Source organism: Strix uralensis, chromosome 2 (genome assembly GCF_047716275.1).
Source record: "Strix uralensis isolate ZFMK-TIS-50842 chromosome 2, bStrUra1, whole genome shotgun sequence".
NCBI lineage: Eukaryota > Metazoa > Chordata > Aves > Strigiformes > Strigidae > Strix > Strix uralensis.
Genome location: NC_133973.1, coordinates 68,250,090 through 68,274,523, shown reverse-complemented (window position 1 = coordinate 68,274,523; position 24,434 = coordinate 68,250,090). Strand labels below are relative to the sequence as shown.

The 24,434-nt window shown below is 37.9% G+C and overlaps 1 protein-coding gene across 2 annotated transcripts in view; it reads right to left on the bottom strand.

Moving 5' to 3' along the window:
- Window positions 1-24,434, bottom strand: part of LOC141939427 (cytoplasmic protein NCK2) — a 155,839-nt gene that overhangs the window by 91,752 nt on the left and 39,653 nt on the right. For both annotated transcript variants that reach the window (XM_074859126.1, XM_074859128.1), the window contains one exon: window positions 8,552-8,793. In XM_074859126.1, coding sequence (XP_074715227.1) covers window positions 8,552-8,777 — 226 coding nt within the window. In that variant the 5' untranslated portion in view covers window positions 8,778-8,793. The remainder of the gene's footprint in view (window positions 1-8,551; window positions 8,794-24,434) is intronic.

Genomic DNA, 24,434 nt, shown 5'->3' with positions numbered 1-24,434 from the left:
GGTGACTCTTTAATAGAGAACAATGAAACTACCTTGGGAACTAATTTTTAGGCTTGCTCTAAGGCCAAACATGATTACATGTTGAAACATAACTGGCTCAGAGAGGGGCAAAACCAAGGGTCCTCGAGGCGACAGCTGAGGGAAGTAATACCACCAAAGACACCGGTATGTGAAGCCACATTGAGCTAAGGCAATCCTTTTATCTTTTCAGAACATAATTATGACTAAAATAAAGGTTCGTTCTGCAATCTGTAAATGTCAAATTGTACCTCCAAGCACACACACATTCTGCATGGGGAGTGGGGGGAGAGAAGTATATATTACACAAAACTTCTAATACAATACAAAGAACAAATTTATTCTTTCAACATGGCCTAAAACCGGCAAGATTTCTCTACACCTTCGGCCTTGCAACATTTTACTTTAACCATCATATTAGAAAAATTTGCTGAAAGGTAGGACACATCATGGTTTCCATTATATGTTTGTTTCAAACTCTTGAAGCAGAAAATCCTTTAAATAATCCACCCTAATATATTATTCACGTAAGACAAACTTCAGAACATAATACATACAATTCTAAACTGAAAAAAGTGCAAACTTCTGCCTCCCACCACCAGCTACCACCGGAGCTCAGGGGCACTGCAACAAGCTGCAGGTTCTGCTTTCACTGCTGCTTTTGGCTTTTCACCTCGGATCACATAAAGGGCCTGATGCATACATCCAGCAGAGAAAGTCTTTCATCAAGCAGTAAAAGAAGCATTCCTCTGTACCTTGAGTTCTCCTGCATATTTACCAATTTTCTTTGCTTTCAAGTCTTTTTGCTGTGGGTAACAAAAAAGCATGAAGTTTGTGTTTTATTTTGTTCTAGGGTCTGGGGGTTTTTTTTGCCTTAGTCTGCCATTTCAGATTTTTTTCCTTCTTAAGCACATGTTCCTTTAGAAATTTTAACACAACATGTTTTAGAAAGTCTGATTTTAGTTCCATGGAGAATTTGTGCTAAACTCCTTTAAAATTGCTTTCTCTGGACATAGTTGATACGCATAAAGTTATTTAAATTTTTACAGGAGTACAACAGGTCCATAACCATAAATTTGTGAATTTGTTTTGCATTCTGTGTAACTATTTAACATGCATAATAGTAACACTAATTCAAAATTAATATATTCTTCTGCTATTATGTATATATATATCTCAAATTGACAGTAAGATAGCAGACCCTACCATGTCAGCAATATCTTCTTGTATCATTTTGCATATGCAGAGCTACTGCTATTGAGTATGTCTCTAGATCTTTAAAGACCATCAGTGAACTGAAAATAGCCACTTCAGTCTAGGTTTTGATGATAATCATGAGGCAGATATGTTTCCAGAAACATAGTAAAGCATATGAATTCCTTATTACACAAATCATCTCCTACCACACCAGTGCTATCAGCACTGCCAGCTCCTAACTCCACATGCTTTAGATGGGCATGGAAGAAATGTCTTCCCCGTGTTTTGAAATCATAATGAGCACCTCCCATTTCTCCTTTCTCAGCATCTAATGACAGTAATCTAATAATCAGCAACCAGACTGATCTATTATTACTGTGAAGATGGAAGAAATGCAATTGTTCTGGCTTGTTTTTTTTTTTTTTTTTCTTCCAAACTACCAAAGACACCACACCTAAACAGAGTGCAGCTTCTCTCACTACCACAAAACCATGTCCCTCAATTTCACCACCGGTTAAGAGTCACCACTGTTGCCACCCTGCCCCACAAACATGCTTATTTTGAGCAATGCAGCTAAAAAGCAGGATGGAACACAGAGAAAGTGCTTTTTCTGAACAAACTGAACCATGGAATAAGCTATTTTAACATACAGGTTCTAGGAAACTGAGCAAGAATTTGTGCTGCATATAAAAATTTCAGCTACTTCCTCTCTGTAAAGATGAGCTTAAATTCCTGTATACAGACTGCTTAAAAGTGCCAATACAGATGATTTACCCTCATCCAGTCCTCCAAGAGTCACAACAGATGTGTCACTACTGTCATGCTCACATTTTCTGACAAGCTAGAAAGCTTCAAAGCAACAAAGTGAAACAGGAAAAATACTTTTATTTGGATTGAATTCCTATAAGGGTATTTTACTGCTAATTTCAACTAGAGATGTTTGTCTAAAGACTTCATACTTAGAAATCTTTATGTATGATAAATAATTTGACAAGTAGCTACATACTGTAGAGAGTTCTGAAGGTTTGCTGGTTATCTGTCTTTTTAAAATCAAATTTATTAAATGCCTGCTCTTGAGTGGAAAGATCAGCATTTCTTACAGGTCTGTGACAATGAAGTCCAACAACACTGGGAACTCAAATTCTAAAGAGATTAAAATAACTTCTATTTGTCTTATCAAGCAGCTCTGTTTTTATTAACATGACCTCTACAATGCTTAAGAGGCTCCACAACAGTGTACTTACTATACCATGATACCATATTTATTCTTATTTCCACCACTCTTGCATTCTATAGTAAATTTTACACCCACATGGTGTCCAGAAAATACTAAAATTGAAGACAACTAATTAAGAACCAATAGAAATATTTTCAAACTAGTACTTGGTCATATTAGTGATTTAATGTGTTTTCTGTGATCTTGCAGCTAATATGGCTAAGGCATACACAAACACAAATTCATCAAGCAAAGAGTACAGAAGACTGAATTTATAGCTACACTATACTATGTATGCTTCTCACTATTATACTTTTAAAAAACTAGTGCTGAAGAACTGGAAAAAGTTCTATTAAAAACCACAACAATTAGAGTCACATAAGTAACTTTCACCAGTGAAAGACTTAAGAAGTACCCAAATTTCAGTACTCGGGACAAGATTTAGAAGCGATTTGATGAATGTCAAAACACCACCTGGTACAATTAAATCTACTAGACATACCACATCAGAACTACTGAAATTGGGCTGCTAAGATATTTTTAAAAAGAAAAAATCCTCCAAACCAAAACAAAAAATAAAGACCACTAGCCCACACACCAGAAGTTAAAGGTTGATGACTTATCTGGAGAATGAGATTTCATAACCATGCTATGCAGAACTATGATGGTAATAATTTGAGTTGAAGTATTTGCATCTAAAAAGGAAGAACACTAAACCTCTTAACCAACAATGTTTGCCAATGTTAAACACTGCATTAAAAAATGACCTGTTCCACATTTCTGCTTGTTACTAAGCAGTGACTGTCTAAAGAAAAGCTAACTCCCATAGCCATTTCCAGAAAGACATGGTGAAGATGGTATTAAGTAGCCCTCAGGTAGGAAAATGTCAAGTTATAAATGTGAAAAAACCCTTTTTCAAAATAAGCAGGGGAGAAGGGGAGAGGTGTAAAACCATTGTTTCCTGGAAGCAACAGCATATACAGCACTCAGGAACTGCTGCACAGATCTACAGATTGACCCAGGTAGACACCGTGGAGGCTGACAAACACAGGAAATACTCCTGGACGCTCACAACACTTCTCAAATAACGTACTAGGCACAGTGATGCAAGTAAGGACTGGTTTCTGTACTTTATATCTCACTTGGCAATTCTTATTTCCACATGAAAATTTGACACGCTGAGTGAATTAAGACTAAGAAGTTACTGAAATGTTTTGCTGACTTACAGAAGCTTAATAAAGAAGTCATTTGAAGAGTCTCTCGTGCAACCTAAACTTCTCTGTGAAATGTTATTGAGATTACTGTTATTTGCCATCATTGCCAACACTCACGTCTAGTGTTTCTATTGTTCCTACGCATTTTGCAAACACATCTCCAGTATTCTTGGTGTCCAATCTCCCTTTCAATACCTTTTAATAAACCTTCTTTCTTTTGCTGGGCATCTGTTCAAAAACCCACACCAAGAACTGAGTGGAAATGTCTTCAAGGTTTCTTATGTGGTTGTTCACTAAAGGGAGCAAGACCAGACACCTTTAAGAAATCTCTATTATGCAGTGCTGGTTGTGAAGCAAAAGCAGTAACATTCAGAAAATCATGGATTCCCATGAAAACGGCACCCTGCTGCTGGATCACACGCATCAGTCACCCATGGCACACTGCTGCCTGGGGAGTTGTGCAGTTGCCAGGAAAGTGACTTGCAAAGGGATGGAAAAAATGCAGAAGTTTTGTTTTGCTTACACAAACAACTGACTTAATTATTTTTGCTTCCTTCAGATAAGGTTTCTGTTCAGTGTGACAGACATAAGCCACCAAGCATAGATCATCATTGCTGCAGAAGGTGAAACCAGTGGAGCCACGCTCAGAGGCAGCTTTGGGTGGTGCTGGCAAACAGCCACTCCATCCGAATGGGTATGGGAATTCTTTCCCACCCCCAGTGCATGGGAAGAATTATACTACAGAAAACTGCAGTTTGGAAAATGCATGCTGGAGGTCTCCTGCTTAGTAAGACTTAATCAAAATGTATAAAAAATACCCTCCCCACAAAAGAAATACTGTACAAGGAAACTATTTTAAACTTCATTATAATGAATGAAGATGAAATTTTAATCACAGGCCTAGAAGCTGGATTTTGCCTTAAGAATAGTAATAATTACCAGATTTCATTCAATATGAGCAAACAGAAGACAGTAATTTGAAATGGCTAAATTGCCATTAACTTTTTACTCGCAGTATCACTCAGTTAAGACAAAAAAGGGAATGAGAAGATGAATCATTTAAAATACTTAATAGGTGGCCTATACACCACATTTCCATAATTAAAACTGGGCCATTGTAGCTAAGTATCCATTACAGTTCACTCAAAAAAGAGATTTAAGAACACTGAAGTAATGCATATCAAACAGAAGAATGATAAAAAGACAGCCATCAATAGAAAAGTTACAAGTCTCAAAATGTCTCCAAGTCACTTAAGGAAAGCTAAAAGTTTTCAAAAAAATTTCCTGATGACAGGACTAAAAGAAGATACAGTAAAAGAGAGTAAGGCCTCAGAAGGTGAGAGACAGAGTGAATGGTTCAGAAAAGACTATTGTTTTGTAAAAAGATGTAGGATGAACCAAAAAGTATCTCTTCAGAAATTAGTGGGGGTCATCTGATTTGAGGTGAGCTGTTTTTCAGTCCACCAGTAACTGATTTAATGAACATATGCTAAACAAGTGTTAATCGGCATTTTATTATGCACCCGACACATTTAAAAGAGCTGGCTCTAAACACATTTTATTTGCTGATATTCTTTTCCAAAAATGCTGAAATTCCAGAAGCCTTAAGACATTTCTGACAACAGGCTGATGTTTTAAACCATCAAGCTAAGCTGTGTGTTCTAGGTACCCACATGCCCATCAACCTTCCATCAACCCCAAGCCAAACAACGGTAAAGCTGATGGGATTCTATTAATAAAGTATTCTAGGGATGAGATTCAATTAATGACAGTCAACACAGTTCCAGGAAAATTAGTTTTCAGCTTCAAACAGGCATGACTTCATTCTCTGATGATATGAGAAGTTTCCCTGGTAAAGGCAACTTCATAAAGGTAGTAAACTTTTGTGGCGTATTTGGGTTTTTATGTATGAGACACCGATGTATTAACTGGTGCCATAAACTTTCATTAGAATGCAGACTACTTGGATTAAGAACTATTTAGATGATGCAACTTCAACAGCCAACTATGGGGACTATTAATTAAATAGTAATAGCTTTTATGGGGTCTGCCACAATTTGAACTATGGCTGGCACTTTTCATATTTATTGAATATCTGGAAGTAAGTATAAATCAACCAGTGGTAATTACTGTGGATAAGCATAAGAGTGGCAGATAGCTATGGGCAATCACAGAGACAACACACTACATCGTTTGTGCAATTACAATGCTTTCAGATGAAATATGTTTGAACACAAGGAAATGTAATTGATTAAGGAAGAGGTAGGGAAAAGTGCATCTCCATGGGAACAACCATTTGCTGGAGTGGCACAAGTATGAAAGGTGGGTCCAGGTACATCAGAGGGTCCCTCTCTTTCGAAAGCCTGCTAGCCTTCTCACTGGAAGCAGCTGTTTCTTGTCCTGAGATTACAAGGATTTAGGATTCATTACTGACTGATTATTAAATGACTTTTTTTCTTTTAGTTCAGCACCTGATATTTTGGTAATAGCTTTAAGATCAAAGTTGGAAACAGATTTGGTTTAAGGACTAATACTCATGACTGCTGTTCCCATCTGTGCTGGGTTAGTGGGTATATTAATGCAAATTTCCGTGTGATCTTAGGAGAAGCATGTTTGTTGAGACATTAGACATATTTCTACGAAGAGAACTTAAGAAATTGTTTCACTGAGCACAGCAAAACTTTCAAAAGCTCTTTCACTAGATCAAGCATCAGCCTTGCAATTTTCAAGCCTTCGTTTAAAAAAAAAAAAGACACATGCTCTCCTTGTTCTAAATGGGAAATTACTGTACAGCAAGACAAGCCAGGCTTAAAGACTATAGTTTAGTTGAGGACTCCAATTCAGGAAAGGTAAAAAGAAAATTGTACAGCTATGTGGTGCACAGCACAGACATAAGTTTCATTATGCTAAGCTGTTTACAGCTGTTAAAACTATAAAAAAAGAATACTCTTAAGGACCAACTCTTTTTGGGGGGTGTTAAGAAGAGCCTGAGCCAATTGGCTGAGGGTTAGGTATGGCTTAGGCAGCTTCTTACTCTCACAGGATGTATGCTTAGCAGGTACATGTGGTCAGTGCAAAAGAAAAGGCCAAGCTCTGCCACACAGTATTTTCTGCCTCAGCTCAACAAACAACACAGAGAGAAAACTATTAGAAAAGGTACAGGGGAATCAGTAGATTGTAATAGCGGTCCTTCTGAACTTAAAACCCCGTGTATGTGGGTGCAAAGGGTTGAGGTTTGGAAGCTGTGACACTAGCGAAGGCTCAGCCATGAAACCACCAAGCTTTGTTCTCACACCGTTTCATTGGTCGCCAGCACAGTGAAGCTAAGCACCCTGCAGCATGCAGCTTTGTTAAGATCAAGGAGGTAAACATGCATATATGCTGGGACGCGTCTCTGTTCTTTCACTTAAACACATTTCTGTTGGATATAAATAAAAATGCGTTTATTTACATCAAATAAATACTGTCCACATTTTACACAAACACTTGATGTATTATCACAACAGAAATGCAAGCCTTTCATAAAGTAGCTCATAGACAAAAGATATTTTTTAAACAACATAAATCCATATAAAAAGTGCTTAAAGTCACAACTGGGATTTTGATTTTAACTAGTTAATTGATGTTGGAGCTTATTCTTTACTCAAATCTTTGAAAAGGCATAATCACATTTGCTGGCACTGTAATGAGTATATTCCAAGAGTATCTGTAGAAAGGCCTATGGTTTTAAATATTACCATAGTAAATACTGTGATAACCTTGTTTGCATGCCACCCGTCCTGTAGTCCTCAGTTTCCACTTACTTTATGGCAGCTCAGCAATGGAGGACTAATGAAGAAGTGACCAAGAAACCTAACCTGTTAGACACAACACTAGTACAGGACACCTGTCATAAACATACACGAGCTACTGTCATGTTATTTTTAAGTGAACCTTTTTGCTTTCTAACAAGTCCAACCCCAAATTCCAATTTTTCTGTTGAAGAGTCAGTATTTTCTACTGCTAACTGCAACACAGTAAGTGTTCCCTATGTAAGACTTCACAAAACACAGGCAAAAACCAAAACACAAGCGGAAAATAACCTCAACACACCTCCAGGTGCATTATCTATTTCTGTTTTATTCATTACATCCTAAAATACCACTAGTAGGGGGTTTTTTTGGCCTCTATATGTAAAACAATCACTTATTGGTATGTTTAGCCTTTTCTAGTCACATGTAAAGTCCTTTATTTTTTAGTAACTTAATCAGTCATTAAAAATCATTGCAAAAATAAAGAAAAAAAATTCATTTCACCTGACTTCCAAATACATTTCTTCAAAACACACTGAAAATTTTTCAAAGGTGTATTATTTTATATGTATGACACACTGTTGTGAAGAATTTATGTGCAACTATAAAACAGAGTACATTTTAAGGACTTGGAAGCAGAAGGAACATCTCAGACCACAGAAACTTAACCCCTGACATTGCACATAGACACATCATGTAATCCCATTCATACAGTGATTTGGCTTTGCTACAATAGCTATGCTGAACAATCCAGTTTATATCCTTCTATTTCTGTGTGAGAGAACTTGGCATGAGAGGAGAAGATTCAGTAGTTTATATCTCAATGAAAACACAGTTCTTCAGCCACTGAAAATACACAACCTCTGACAAACTGGAAAACAATAACATCTTATTCTCCTGGATGCAATGTGAGAAAACCTGTTACAGATTTTTCCACATGATTCTCCCCCCACCCCCACTCTCTCCCTCCCTCCCTCAATCATCCACCATGTCACCTCAAACAAAGGATTAAGAAAATCCAAACAAGCATGTTAAAATATTTATACGCACACTACATTCTCAATCTGAAACCCATCAAGTCTACTCAACTTCTTTCAAAATACAAAAGGACTTACCCAATGTGTCTTTTAGATTTTTAACCAGAGAACCTTTCTTCAAGCTGTTTTTTCGCTCCACATAATTTGATGGCACATATCCCGTTTTGTTGGCCGCGTTTCTTACCCTCCACCATGTCTTGGAATCATCTAATAGCCAAAGACGCTCATTTTTCTTGATGTCAAGTTCTTGGTCCTGCTGTGCAGTGTAATCCCACTTTGCAATAACAATAACTTCTTCTGTCATCTTTCATGGAGTCCTTCTGCAACAAAAATATTAAAACATGCTCATCAGTAAATTATATCATGTAATTCTTACAGTTTTTTTCTTCAAGTTCTCCTGAAATAAACAAGAAAAGGGTAGGGAAAAATGAGAAAGCCATACAGAGAAAAACCTCACGGATTGAAACGCTACTTTCAAAAAATAAGGGAAGTCATATTGAACTTTCTTGCTTTTTTCTGCCCCTAAAATATGGCAACACCTTGATAGTAAATTCTAGTCTCAATATATTACATTCACTTCCTCTGAATGTATTATTCAGATATACATACAGATATATTCAGATGAATATGTTATTCAGATATACATTAACAAAGGCTAATTTACAAAACCCATTTAGTTTTTGCATGTAGCAAAAACTATCCCATACCTGGCATTCACAGTTCTGATCTGAGAAAAGAAAATAAATATAGCAACATTCCAAAAATATATTTTTCTTCTGCCCTAGTTCCTCATCCTAACATATTATTTATAAGTTTTCTGCAATTAAACAAAGTTATCCATCTTCTTTTTAGTAGGAAGTTAAAAATACTTCAAGAAGTAATATAACTCAGCAGGGAAACCTGCCATCAAGAAGAGGGTACTGTCTTTACTAAGCCTTTGTTCACAATGTTTTGTGCAGGCAGTACAAGACTGCATTTCAGGAGAAGCCTTCGCTCCCCCTTTGCTCCAGGGAAGATCCCAGCTCACTGCAGTCCTGCACTGGGCACAAGTCATCGGGGTGGAAAAGAGCACCCACTGTGCTTCCCTCAATTGCATTTCATTTCTTCCCTACCTGAAATTTATCCAGACTTCTGTTAAGACTGAATGAGTTGTCTTTTTTTACTTACCTGTAACAAGAACCATCTTTTCCAAAGCTGTTTGTCAGCTGCATAAAGACAGCTGCATGCCTCCACGTTTTCCTACGCATCCCAGTAATTACCAGGAACAATGTGAGGGAGCACAATAGTGTGCAAGGAAGAGAAAAGTCCCATGCCAGTACCAGTGACATTCAAACACATTATAATGCCAACCAAAACATGCTGATTTTTTCCTCTAAATTCTCAGAAGTTACCTAAAATCTTCTAATCACTGCTGGTGGTTTTTGGGGGAGTGGGAAGTGGAGGAGGACAGGAGGGAGTGGGAAGTGAGAATATATTTGAAAATCAATGTAGCAGATTTTTTTTTTTTTTTTAAGTAAAAGCTGCAGATTTCCTTTAAATCACAGATTAGTAGAAACAGGTCCCAGAGTACTTCAAACTATTAAGGCCCAAGGATCTTTCTGACATGATTTGACTTTGTTGCCTAGTTCTTAGCAGTCCACAACCCTATGAACTCTGATACCTAAGTTTACATGACAGAAAGGTAATTAAAAAAAAAAACCCAAATCTCATTCAGAAATTCTGTTCAGCATGTAAATTGTATGACCTATAGTCAGAAAGGGTTCCTTCTGCAGTCTGTAAACACACACACACACTTTCTCTCTTTAGTTACAGTACAAACTGTGAAAACTACATGCTAGACAGCCCAGCAGTCTACTCTTTCAAAGAAAAAGTGTTTTCCTTGTTTAAAGTTAATCTATAAACATAAGACACAATAGTGGACTCTATATAGTTTAATAGCCTCCTCTGATCATCAATTTTATTTCCAGGAGAGCATCATATAGGGTTGAGCTATGATTGCTAAACCATTTGACAGCAAAGCTCTGAAAAGCACCAGCAACATCACCCCTCATGGCCAAGGCAGGACAGCATTTTTGAAAATGCAAAGCTAAAATCAACAGTCTTAAGTTTTAAGTCTTAATTTTCCAATTAGAAAACACAAAGGAACATACAACAATTAAAATATTATTCAAATATGCATTTGCACAGATGAGAGTGCCCAGATGAATTAAAAAAGAAGTTACCATGTTTTGAACAACTGAGAAGAAACACAACCCTTACAGTTCAAACAGGCTGTGACTTAGGCAGGTGGAATTGATGATTTTACAAGAAACACGTCACTATACCCTTCAACAATTTTTTTTCCCCAAAAAGTCATAATCCCATCTGACAATCACATAGGAAAGCCTGAGCTCTGGACTGCAGGGTCCAATAAACTGCCCTGGTTTCCGGCTCACATAAAACAGACAGATAGCCTACAGGTCGATAAGCTGATGTAGCCACAGGGGAATTGCAATCAAGCATGTTCTGGAGGCCAGTGTTGTCAATATAATCTCTCTCTCCAATTTAGATCTGTTTATTTTATCTCAGCAATTGTAAAATGGTCAATTCTTACTATTCCCGGGGACATGGAGAATATAAAGAAATAGGAGACCTTCAGCACAGTTGGGTGATGTTGCCACCACACAGGCTCCACTTCTAAAAAAAGGTTATTTTCACAACACAGGCAAGTTAAAATCATCTATCTATATTACAGTATATTAATAATAAAAAAAACACATTAGGCATAATATTTGACTAGTGACTGATGAAAAACTATTAATCTCTTCCTATCCCTCTGAAGAAAAAAAAAATATTATCGGTCACTGTTGTAAGTCACCAAGTGTTTCCCTAAGGTGTTGTGCAAGGACAGAAGCACAGGAAGAGACCACACGTCAGGGCTGATGACATCAACTATACAGTCCTCTGAAATTTACTCAGGACAGTGAGCCCCAAGCTACCTGATTTCTACAATTCCAGTTTATTGTCGACATGTAAAACTGCCACTCTGCCTGAGAAACAATGTAATTTCACACGCAGATCGCTTGCATGATGCAATTCTGGCAGAAGTGTAGAGAAGCCGTTTCTTAAGTGGCATGCTCACACAGAACGCATTTCAGTAAAGCACTCCAAGATTTTGCTGAATGTTTAATGGCACAAGCATTCCTATCCAAGTGGGGACAGGATTTATAAAGACTCAAAATGCATCATGTAATTACAGCTAAACATTTGTCCATTTAAAGCTGCATGGATGTGTGCGGAGGTGTGGAGGAATTCAGTTGTGCAGGTTTTTTAGGGGTCTTGGTTTTTTTCCCTTTTTTTAAGAAAATTTGTTTGGTGTTTTTGTTTTTTGTTTTTGGTGTGTTTTTTTTTTTTTTAAAGTGTGGGGAACTAGTATTAAAGATCTTAAAATTACTTTCTTACGGTTACATCATTGGAGTGGCTCCATCAAGGACAATAAGGTTCTTCCTGTGGTATTTGCAGAGCTAAGATTTCATTGTATGTGAATAAGGATACATTTGTTCCCCAGAAGGGGGGCTGTAGAATTAATAGTTTTGAAATGCTTCTGCAGCACAGCTGTGTGCCAAACAAAAGATTAGAAGCAAACGACATAACTAGATTTGGGGAAAAACATAAGGAAAAAACAATAATACAGCCTTCCAAATCATCTGAGTGTCCCATAAAAACTTGACATACACTCAAAATGTGAAATTTCTTTAGTATACTGCTTATAGACTGCATAACAAAAAATACCACAGTCCCCAATAGATTCTAATGTCAACATGAGACTCCCTTCAAATCAAGAAAATGAAAATCCATTAATGTGAAAGAGTGTACAACCTTCTGGAATGTTCCTCCTCAAAAAGCTCAGAAGTCGTAGTGCTGAAATAGAGTGTTCTCATACCCAATAGGATAACACCTGCCACTTTAAAAAGCACCAGTGAAAAGCTTAGAAATACCTATGCAAGGAACTGTAAACTTAGGAAATGCAACAGTCATTTCTCAGTACAAGACTGTTTCACTTAAAGAAGTGTATGTATGGCCTTGCTTTTTAGCTTACCACGTCAAACAGTCATTTGCTTTACTTTTATGGTAATCCGACTTCCAACTGCAGTTTTTAAAATGGCCCCAAAACAAAGACACCATACTAAATGAGTAAACAAACAGAACTCCACAACCCAGACTCCACAACTCCCACAACTCAAGAGGTAATTCTTATATCAGCTATGAGACCAATCCACACTTCCAACCCCTTTCAACCCAGCATTTCCTGCATTGCTAGCTATGGTAGTAAACTAGTTCATTTACCAACATTGTATTTGCTGAAATATTACAACTAATTAGTTTAGATTAAGCTCAGGTATTTTCAGTCACTTTGTTTCTTCCCTCTAGTTCAGCTTTTGTTAGGAGAGGAGTTCTGTCTTCAGTGGCAGGTGCCCTACTGCAGAAGCACACCTGAAAATTTTCCTACACAAGAAAACCCTTGGGAGAGAGGGGAAAAACTAAAAAATCTGCCAGGCCAGGAAAATAGTGAACAAAAACCCAGCCAAGGTAAAGTCAGTTATAAGACGACTGTACTGAAAGCCTACTCAGACAGGTGAAGAACATTTAGCTAACCCTAACGCAGAACAAAGGCAGACATCAGTGGAATAGCTAGTACTGTAGCTCCCGTATAGACTTTATCAGAAGAAATTCCAGAAATGAAAAGGTTATGTTCAATAAACTACCAATGATTCAAGAATTTAGCAATGTCAGGAAAAAACAAAGACAAATAACCACCTATGCCATTTTGAACCAATACCTGAACCATGCAAGCAATATTTGAGATTATGGAAACTTAAATGTAGAGGAACTTAAGAGAATCTGCTCCCACAGGCTTGTAAGTCTGCTTGTGATTTTTCACATGAAAGATCCGCTAAGTTGATGTTATTTTAAATATCAAACTACATATAATTGTTACACAGATCTCATTATCTTTCACCAGACGTGGATTTCCCACCCATCCCTCACCCTTCCGCCATATCGGGCTAATGTGTTTCTCCCACAATGATTAATAAGAGAGGATCCATTCCAGCATGCCTCCTGAACTGGAATCTTCTCCTATAGACCTACACAAGTTAACACTCCCACTAGTTTAATGCCCTGGCCCAATGGGCAGAAAAGCAGCATCTTTTCTTGCCCTCAGGAGGAAGGCTCAGGGTTATATCAGGGATAGAGTTAGTTAGAATAATGCAAACACGAGGTATGTTTGAGGTCTAAAGATGCAGTGAGAAAGAAAGCAGTTGCTTTCCTTGTTCACAATTTATTTTGCAAAAAGGAACATGGCTGAAAAATGACTGACAGTAATGCTTGAAATTTAATCCCTCACCAAGGGAACAAGCAAAAATTCTATTAATAGGAAGTGACAATTGATATAACAGACTGTTCTGGAATTGGATGTCCTCCTAAGACAGACACACTGAAAGAAAGGCACTAAATTGACATGGAGGCTTTTACATGACACTGATGTACATATAACATGTAACTGCTATACAATATTACATAAGACATAATTACTATACAATATTTAGTTAATTGTCTTGGGAGAATGAAAAGCTAACTAATGACATATCACATTTTTCTCTAAAATTTGAAGGCTGACAACCTCTCCTTCTCCTGACCCCAAATTCTGAAAATCAAAATGGGTTTTGAACTCTGCAGCACATGTAGTTGACAGGTCAGCTATCTGGTGTCTCCTTGGTTAATCTTTCCTAAGCTATAGCAAATAGGCAACATTTGGTCCTCTAAGGTAACACAGTTGTGGAAAATAAAAAAATAAAGTCTCCTTCCATCAAGGCCTCTTTCATAGTAAGCAGATGTGCTTACTGTATTCTGTAATTAATAAAATAACTTGTATTAGCTCACTTATCTGAAGTACGCTCTAAGTCTTATTTACGAAGATGCAATCTCTGGTTAGCCTGCCTACTGTTTCAGGAGATTTGAAGCTTTGTTTTCACTTACAGTTGTTTTCTTCATTGTGTGTGTGGGCGTGTGGTTAGTTTTTTTTAAATCAGCCTGGATGAGTAGTTTTGACGTATCAAAAGATTTCGAAAAAGTGCATCTTTACATTTGAGATTGTTTCACTTAGTTCACGGGGATCAGTAAAGCACCAAACTCAAAGACAGAACTCAGAAGGCATTAAAAAGAACAGAAATGTGAATTCAAATGAAAACTTGAGAAAAATACACCTTTTGGACATACTTTTAGTTATTTCCAGTAGAACACAACATTTTTGACACTTAAAGTACGTATGTTTGAAAAAAACAGGAGAATATGATCTCCTTCATGTGAAGGCCAAAGTTAACCTAAACCAAGCAAAATATCTTTCTAAGGATTGCTTAGAAAATCTCAAAATGCAGAGGTTTAAAAAGAGTAAAAAAGCTGACCCAAATTATGGCAAATTGCAGCCCTTTGTTAAAACCAGTAAAACCCTTTCCATGCTTTGTAACATGGGCTATTTGCTGGTGCTTAGATAAATGGAGATAGATCACACAAAGGCCACCTTGTCTAACTGCTTCTGCAGTTTAACACTTTAATACTCATATAATGTGTGTCAATCCACCCCAAGGGACACACTTCTTTGGAAAGAGGTCACCGCACCAAAAATTATTGGAAGAACACTGCCCCCTTCTTTTAAAGAAAGTTAACCAAATAGCTGTAGTGACCAAACATTCATCATCTGGCTATGCAGTTCTGAGGTCTCAAACAGATATCTGAGCAGAAAGAAACCCACATACCTGGGCTGCCGAAAATTGCCGACTATTTTAACACAAGCTTGACAATTAATTTGGGGTATTTCACTATTAGGCCTCATTAGGATGCATTGACTACAGAACTAAAAGTGATAGTTGAGTAAGTGCAAGTGATTACTATCTAATTTACTTTGATGTGCAAACTGAAGACACTATCACAATCAATAGAAGCCACTGTCAGTACTTTAGGAGGATCAGTTTTCCAAAGCCGAAAGCAAGGATGAGTGGGAGCTGCAAACAATAAACATCACCAAAGATGTAAATAAACGGATCCATTGTGAGGGAAGAATGTTTTATTACATTTCCCAAACTACTCTTACAATTTAGCATTTATGGAAGTAGTAGTATATGGTTAAAAGAATATACAGTTTAAAAAGTGAAGTAAAAAGCTCTAGAGGTTTTCTGCGTCCCCCCTCCCTGGTTCTTTCTTTGAAAAGGAAAAACTGATAGCAACAAGCTCAAGTCAAGAAATGCAAACAAAGTTATCAAAAGAAGTGCAGTTCAGCTCATTAAGAACTATAAAAAGTTACTAAACTGCATCTGGAATAAACTAAATACAGTTTATTTATATATTTATTTATATTTATGTATTTATATATAGTTAGCAATAGAGTAAGTACAGAATTAGATAGAACATTAAGTTTCCTGCACATGATGTAGGGAAAAAAATGTTTAATACTTATTTCTACACTATGGGATTATTTTAGTGACAACCATTTTCTTCTCTGTCATTAACTAGGGTATAAAAATAATAAGAAAAATTAAATACTTCTAATCTTCAAATGTACCCCAAGATTGCAGAATGGTCCACAGAGCTTTTACAGTTTTAGTGTTAACTCTGACAAAAATTTGGAGCAATTAAGTAGTTCTGGAGAATAACAGTTGTGCCACTAATTTGAAAGCATAAATTGGACGATCCTTGATAACACCACCAAGTAGTCAGATGAACTCTAGTCCTAAAGAAAAATAAAGGAAAGAGACAAAGGACCACCCCAAAAACCCACACAGCATAACAGCAGATTATGGATGTGCAATTAGTACTTATTAAAGGGACTGTTTTTTCTGTACATTTTTCACTTCATGTGAGCTCCTGATTTAGATCCACCCATCCATCCCAACCTGTACCCATACTGAACAGATTAGCAACCAGCCAAGGGACAGGCCCAGCCGCAGGGGTGACTTCAAAGGCAGGCTCAACAGACACCATGAGCCTTTCTGGCAGGTCCCAAGACACTTGTTTTTAGGTGCAAAAGTACTTGGTTTCTTTGTGAGCCACTTAGGCGGGGGGAAAAAAAAAAGAAAAGAATGGTTATAGATAAAACTGTGGGGGCGATACAGCCCAGTAGAACAGTTGATCACATTGGAGGTGCTGCGGCCCACTTCTACGTGCGCCACAAGTGTGCTTTTTTTAGATATTTCTTGCTAAAATATAAGCGGGCTGTATATCTTCAAAACAAGTCAAGGATCACTCTTAATGAACCAGTAATTTAGAACTATACTAAGTAACTTCATCTTGATGCTACCCAACAGCCTGCCCCTGCACACCTCAAACACTCTTCCCCTCTGTATCTCCCACCATTGTTTCAGGGCACAATGCTGCGAGGTTTGGGGTTTTGTTTCTTCAACCGGATGCCTCTGACAGCTTCTGAGTAATGTTTGCTTCTCTTGGCCCCACAACATATCTGATATCCCAATCTCTAATACAACTGCAGTTACACTCCCGCGCTTTGCATCTTGCGTTACAGAACAACTGCAAACAGGAAACCTCAAGACTAGTTTAGTGGTAACGAATTTCTGCATAGCTCCAATAGAGCACAAAAGTTAAGCTTGTTTTTTGTCTTGTAAGTGGCTTAGAAGTCTTTTAAAAAGACACACAAAGAAATAAAGGAGAATACAGATTAGAAACACCCAGAAATACATCCTTCCTGCTAAGAAGTCAGTACAGCACTTTACCATTCAACAAAAAAGAAATCTCACTTTATGTATGTTTACATAATAACATATAAAAGGATGTTTGTAAAAAAATTTCCCACCCAATGTTTTCATGAGCCTATCACACAAATCAGTCTACACAAATGAAATAAGCAGGGACTGCTTCAAACGATCTTTTAAAACATAAACTTGCCATTTAAGGAATAGTTTAATCACAAAGTCTCAATCTCCTCAGCGAGACCCACCTATGGTTTGCATGCAGCCCAGAGTCTTAGCAATGACTATCTCTGATGGCTGTAGATGATGCCTAGGCCCTTCCCAGCTCTCCAGGCCCCACTCAGGCAGGTAGGTGTAGCACCAGCATCTACCAGGCAAGAGCAGCGGGGATGCCCTCGAAGGTAGAGACTGCCAAGCACAATGAACGTAGTGAGGGCAATCCCCCAACTCACATCTTTCCTCCTTTCTCATAAGCCAAAGTCACCTCACAGTCATGGTTGCCCATTATTTAGATTAACATAGCTTCATAATTTGAGGCATATGGTCTCAGAAAAAGTTGCGGTTAAAAGAAGAGGACACAATGCCATCACAACAGTAAGACTCTGGAAAATATTATTAGATAAGAATTAAACTGCTAACATTTCTATGAGAAAGTATCAGATACTTCAGCCTGCTACCTCTCTAGTGGCAGGAAGAGAAAGTCATCTGGGCTGTACAAGGTAGGCTGTTGCAGCACTTAAAAGAACACAGATATGAGTTCTGGCCTTCTACTAATTCATACAATACCACCCTAATTTTATACAATTTTCACTCTGTTTCACACTGTGACCTTCACAGAAGCTAACCTTCCCAATGCCATTTTTTTTTTTTTTCCCCATTTCATTAGTAATACTGCTATGCCATAAAATTCCCTGGTCTGGGGCAGTTCAAGATACAAACGCTTAATCAATGTGACAGTCTTTAAAACACAATACTAAGTACTATCTTTCCTGTTTATGTGATAAGCACACTGCTGTTTTGGGAAGCTAAGTTTTTAAAAATCTTTTGATGTCTTACTTAAAAAGAAAAGGATATTTCTATACCCCTTTTGGAACAGCATGCCTATTATAAAGCAGTCAGTGTTCATTTTTAGCTACTGACAGATGATTTAAATTTAAAATTCTATTTCAAAGGACAAAAAGCTGGTATTCTACGGGAACAAACTAGTATTGTAGCAACATATGTTAAAGTTTTGCAGTATTAGTTAGGAGCCTTATAACTTACCAATGCTTAGAAGACAAATAACAATAGTAATAGAAGTTACAGACAAAACACTCTAATAGGTCTTAGCTGAACTGAAGCTGAGTATGGTCACCACCACACAGGGCAAAGGGCTTATAATAAAAATCTGGCTCAAGTCTTTCCATAAATATGAGATGTCTGTTAAGAAATTGGCTAAGGACAACCTTAAGGGATTAAAAAACACCCAAACATATTTCAGCCGGGGGGGGGGTGGGGGGGAAAATGTGTGGTGTTTTTAAGACATTTGTATTCTTATTTCATTCAGAAAGCAGGACAAAGATTAACAGACAGTACTGGCCACCTTCTAGAGATCAGGCAAAAAACACTGAGAGAGAGGATTTCTGTAGTTAAATTATTTTATTACTGCTTCACCCAACACAGATGGTATTTTTGGAAGAATGTATTTCCCCATATCTTAAGTGCTATACAAAATGGCATCTTTTCATGCCCTTTTATTATATATTTATCAGAAAACACAAGGAGCATGAATTATTACGTTATCATCGCTGGTGTTAGTCTGTTGGAAGAGGGAAAAAACCCAAAACGCCTGAATATAAAGCAGATACCCATCTGACATCCCTTCCTCCAGCCTTTAGCCTTCATGTGCACGTGCCATCTGCCCTCAACCTCCTTTTCCTGCATCTGTCACTGCAAGCTCCACCAGCAAGCAGGGCTCAGGCAGGTGCCAATAGTGGCTGCAGGTTCTCAATCTGCCTCCATCAGTAGTCTACACAGATGCAACTACTGTCGATGACCCAATCTACGGTGACTTTTTCCACCCTTAGTGCAAAAGGCTTCTTGCTTTATTTTGAAGGCACTGTCATCAAGAGCAATGGTTTTCCACATTCTAGACAGCAGTGGTAAAACCCAGACTGTGCAGAGAGGACATCTTCAGACCCTTCAGCTGCAAATAGCAAGAGACAAACAAGGAGGAGGCAGCTTTTTCGGCCTATGTTTCTTGACTGCAGAGTAAACACGACAGAAATCCAAACACTGCCTCACATTTAGATAAATACAGCAAGAAAGAGGGTCAGAAAAGAACATCAGCTCACCTCTTCCTGAATTCTTTTAAAAGTAGTTTCTGAAAAGCCACACAGCTAATAAACAGCTCAACTGCACTAAAGGAAACTTTGGGGAAAAGAAACCTCATCTCGCCTCTAAAACAGCAGCAATGATTAATGGCCACATCTCCGCATTGGTTTACAGGTGTTTCTACTAAGTCAGAGACACAGATAATCTTAATGTTTGTTGGTATTGCTCTGGACTGTTATCTCTCCATTCCTCACAGCAGCCAACATTTAAGCTTACCTGTACATTTGGAAATACATGAAAACAAACAAAAAAAAAATATAGAAGAGAGGGGAAAGTCCAGAAACAATACAACATACATTGGGTGTCTATACAAGACAAAATTACAAATCACTTTACACCTACAAACCTCTCCACAGTCCCTTACAAAAAGGGGATAGGAGGGAGCCAAGCACACAAGATCATAGAAAAATAACAGATATTCTGCTGAGAGGACATTCAGGTAATATTACCTACATGGTGAGACTGGTGAAACATGCTCTGTGGAAGAACAAATTAAGTGTACTGCTGCTCATGCACTTTCATCCTCACTATCAATAAACCTTCCTTCTCGCCTTGAAATTAAAAGAGCCAGCCACTCAGGATATGGTGAACACCATGAAATTTTATAAAGGAGACATCCTTGAATTTCTTTCAAAATTAAAAAAAAAAGTGTTTGAATGATTTGCTTCCATTGCTGCTTCTTTTCCCCTAGTTCAAACATTCAGTGGTCTGCAGGAATTATACTTCACTGGAAGTGTTAGTACATTTATGTATTGTATAAACAAAGAACAGTCCTCAGACATAAGAAGTTTAACCTTGATCTTGCACAGAAGGACAAAGCTCAGAATCACTGTGGATTGCTACATTTTACTGCTAATCCCTTGAAACACTGCTACCTACTTTTCAAGGGATTTCACTTTAAACTGTCTATAAAATGCTGAAAATAAAATTGAACTGCCGACCTTCTGTTCCCCAATAGAAAAATCATATATTCACTTTTTAACTAGAAAGAGGAAGAGATGTTTGTTCAGTTCAAAACCACATTTATTCCCAACCAAAGCTGTTTAAGGAAAAAAAAAAGAATATATTGTCCATTTCTAGACAATATTCACTTTATAGTCTTAAGCAATTTATCAACCTCTTTACAAAAAAATCCCAATCTACCTCATGACAGTGGGAAAATGTGAAAAATACATATATTAGAACAATTTTTAATTTCCTAGCTCACAGAGTACTAGGTGATTTAAGGGCCCTGTTCAGACTCTGTTCCTGTGAGCTTTCCAGTTTACTGAGACTTCTGGATTATTATTTTTTTTTTTAATCAGGTCACCTAGACTAGAATTTTTATCCAATACAAAAAGGTGCATGTAGCAGCAACAAACAAAAATAAAATTAAGATACTCCTCAATTTAACTCTCAAGACAAAATTCCACAGATTTTTAGCTGAATTTGGGCTTACTGAACAACTGTTTCTCGTATCCAAGAGAGTTTCTCAGGCAAAAGGCTATCTTCTAGAAGTAAGGTTTTTGAATAGTACAGGTAAAAATAATCACCGGACGCAAGATATCATTCTTGATTCTGTGCTTATGTACGTAACCAAAGAGGCAGCTTGAAAGATAGTGTTAGATTTCATTAAGAAACAGCTAATACCATTAAATTTAGTCCTGTATAAATCTGAACATCTTCCTGAAGAAGACTGGACCACGAGATAGTTACTCGGAGAGCTATCTTTTTAATTTCCTGATAAGACACGTACCAAGAGAAAGCACAATTTAAATGAAAAGGCACTCTTGGATCTTGTACAAGATGTGAGTGAATGCTGCAGTCTCTTGTTGGTCACGCTGACTGCTGTGTGAATGCTACACAACCGGGAAAGTATCAGTCCAGGCAAGAAAGGGCCATCCCAGTCTCCCCCTCAAGTTATCTGTTCTTCTTCCATCTAACATCTCTTCAGAGTCTGGACAGGAATCCTCTCTTACCACTCCCAAAACACAAGTGCAGAGGAAATGCTATCCTTCACACTTTTCCAGATATAACAGGTTTCAAAGCAACCTGTCCTACAGCTCTTAAAAATGCTTTAAATTTAAAGTCAAGACTGTATTTTTGATCTGGAATGTTGGCAGCATTCATTTATTTCAACCAAATTATTTCTTACATATCTTCCTCCAGTTCAAATGAGGTTCTCCTCCAAAAAAATAGTACTTGTGAGTGCTCCGTCACATGGTTACAGCAGCAAGCCATTGTTAATTCCTCCGTCAAAGGAGAGGGACACAAAACCAAGAGAGGAACACCATTCACCACAGGGGGAAAAGGATGGAAGGGTATTTACTGCAACGCAGACGTGCTCCAGAGAACACAGGCTGCTGTAAGCACGTTACGAAGATGCTCCTTTTTCTGAACTCTTACCTTGCGGTTCACATGTCAGCTACTCTAAGACAGTTTACACAGACAACCTAAAAATTTGTTCCACTACTATTACCCCAATATGATTTTTCCACTGCACCAGAACTGCTGCTCAAAAAGATAAGCTTCCGAAAGTAAACTTTTACAGGATAAAGACTAGGAGTATCTGACTTCTTCCATAGAAACAGTTACCCCAAACCAAGAATAAGCAATTAGAAGAGTCTATATTCCTATGAGCAAAATATGCATTGAACAGAGACCAACATTGCCTGGCGACACCAGACTCTCATCCTCCTTTATTCCTACTCTCAGCTCCAGTGCTTGAACAAAACTGAATCTTTCCAAACTCCTCTAAATCTCCTCCTACTGTTCTATCTTCTGCCAGAAATTTCTCCACAGCTTACTTTTCTGAATAAAACCTCCCTGCAATAAACAAATCAGTTAAAAATTAAACATTTGGCTTTGGCTGCTACATCACATTCCCTTTCATCCAGAAATGTTACGTACTCTTACACTAATGAGACGTTCTATCCTCACACACTCATTGACACATTTTCATCCTTACTCCCACCAGATAACAATAAAATGCATCAAGAAACATGAAAGGGAAATAATAGTAGCCAAATAATTTCCAAACATGGAGAGAGACAGTGAGGATTAATATCTGTACTAGAACCAAGATTAAATAAAGGAAAAACAGGTTCAAAACCACAGGTCTGGAATTTGGAAGTTTAGCCACAGAGTTCTCTTTCCTGCATCACAGAACCTCTGAATGCTTCAAGTGACTAATGCCAAGCATTTTTATTTTATTTGTTCTTGTTCTTAAGCTTCTTGTTGAAAATTGAACTTGGAGGAACAGGTCTTTGACTGAAGTGTTATTTGATGCCCTGTTCCTGCTCCTCTAGCATGTAATACATTTAGGTTCAAAAACTCAATCCTGAAACCAAGCTTTAGTTCCATAAAGGTAAGCAACACTGTGACACCACATCAACCGCTGCCCCCAATTTTTGTCTTATTTTCTGCAGAATTAGTGACTCAGGATGCAAAAACGCCCAGCCAGCACTTACAGGCCAGATTCCTCAGTCTGACCAGTGGCCTGTTTTGTGCCACCACAGTCCTCCTCTTCTCCTAAACCACAGCCAGGGAGCAGGTCACAATCACCTACTGATCCCTCTGTCGCCCCCTTTTCCTGAAGAATACACATCAGCAGCCACTCCTCACACAACTGGACATAAGCCCAGCACACATGTGGGACACTCATTTTGGCCACATGGTGACGTGTTACTAGTTACATGAGAGAGAGCTCACAGGTCAAGACTTCCTGAAGTTTCAGTAACTTACTGCAGTCAGAAAGTATGTTATAGCAGACGTGCATCCTAAGAGTGCCTGAAGCACAAGTCAGAAGTTGAGAATGCAACTTTCCATTATCCCTCTGACAGTAAATTCATTTTCTAAGGAGTACAACTGTCAAAACCTTGCTTATAAGCTAGTTTCAAAGCCATTTTTATAAATATACATATATACATACATATATACACACACACACGAGGTTCGTAGTTCAGTCAAAACATTTAAGTAAACTCTGGGATGTCATATGCTTTTCTTTTGAGATAAATGCTTTAGCTCACCAAGCACCCTGATCTTCACCATCATATACCAGCACTGTCTCTAGAAATAATGGAACAGACCTTTCCAGATCCTATATAAATCCAGGGCTGCCAGAAAATGCCATTCAGTAATATTCAGGGAGAATTAAGAAAGGAAAATGAATACTCCATTTAATCTTGAAAAACAAACTCAGAAATCAAATATAAAGAGAGGTCTAACCCTCATTCAACAGCATTTTTGGGGCTGGTATGTGATAACTTGAGAACTAATGGTATGACACAACCCAGCTTATCAGGGAATGTGCTAAGCAACGGACAAAGAGCTACTGATTTTGTTGCAAGATTGAGAATTCAAAATCAGTCTCCTGGGAAAATCTGGAATCCCCAACTACCTACTGCTTCAGGGAAAGAATCTCTCTGACATCACCTGCTGTGGCCTGCTTGCATGAGAGGCAGATATTTAACTTGTGTATAGGAACACGTCTGTTAAGATACCTGTATTTCACATTAAAAAAAATATCAGGCTACAGGTAAATTTTAAAGGTTAGTAGGAAGAGGTGGAACAAGTGGTCACGAGGAAAAGACATGTTGAAAATAAATGCAAAGACTCAAACTAGTGAGGAAAAAACCCAATGTGAGTAGCAGTGATAGTAGCAGGTGACCTGCTGTAAGAATTATGCATACAGCTGCTGAATCAAAAAGCAGGGAGTAAGCTCATTTAAAAGAAAGGAGGGGGGGGGGGGGGGGAAGAGGGCGACAGAACAGGTAGAAAATAAGCTGGACAGGGAGGCTGCATTATGGGTAAGAGCAGCTGCTGCGGACAACAGCCTCCAAAATAAGGAGGGATGAGAGCTGCAGGGG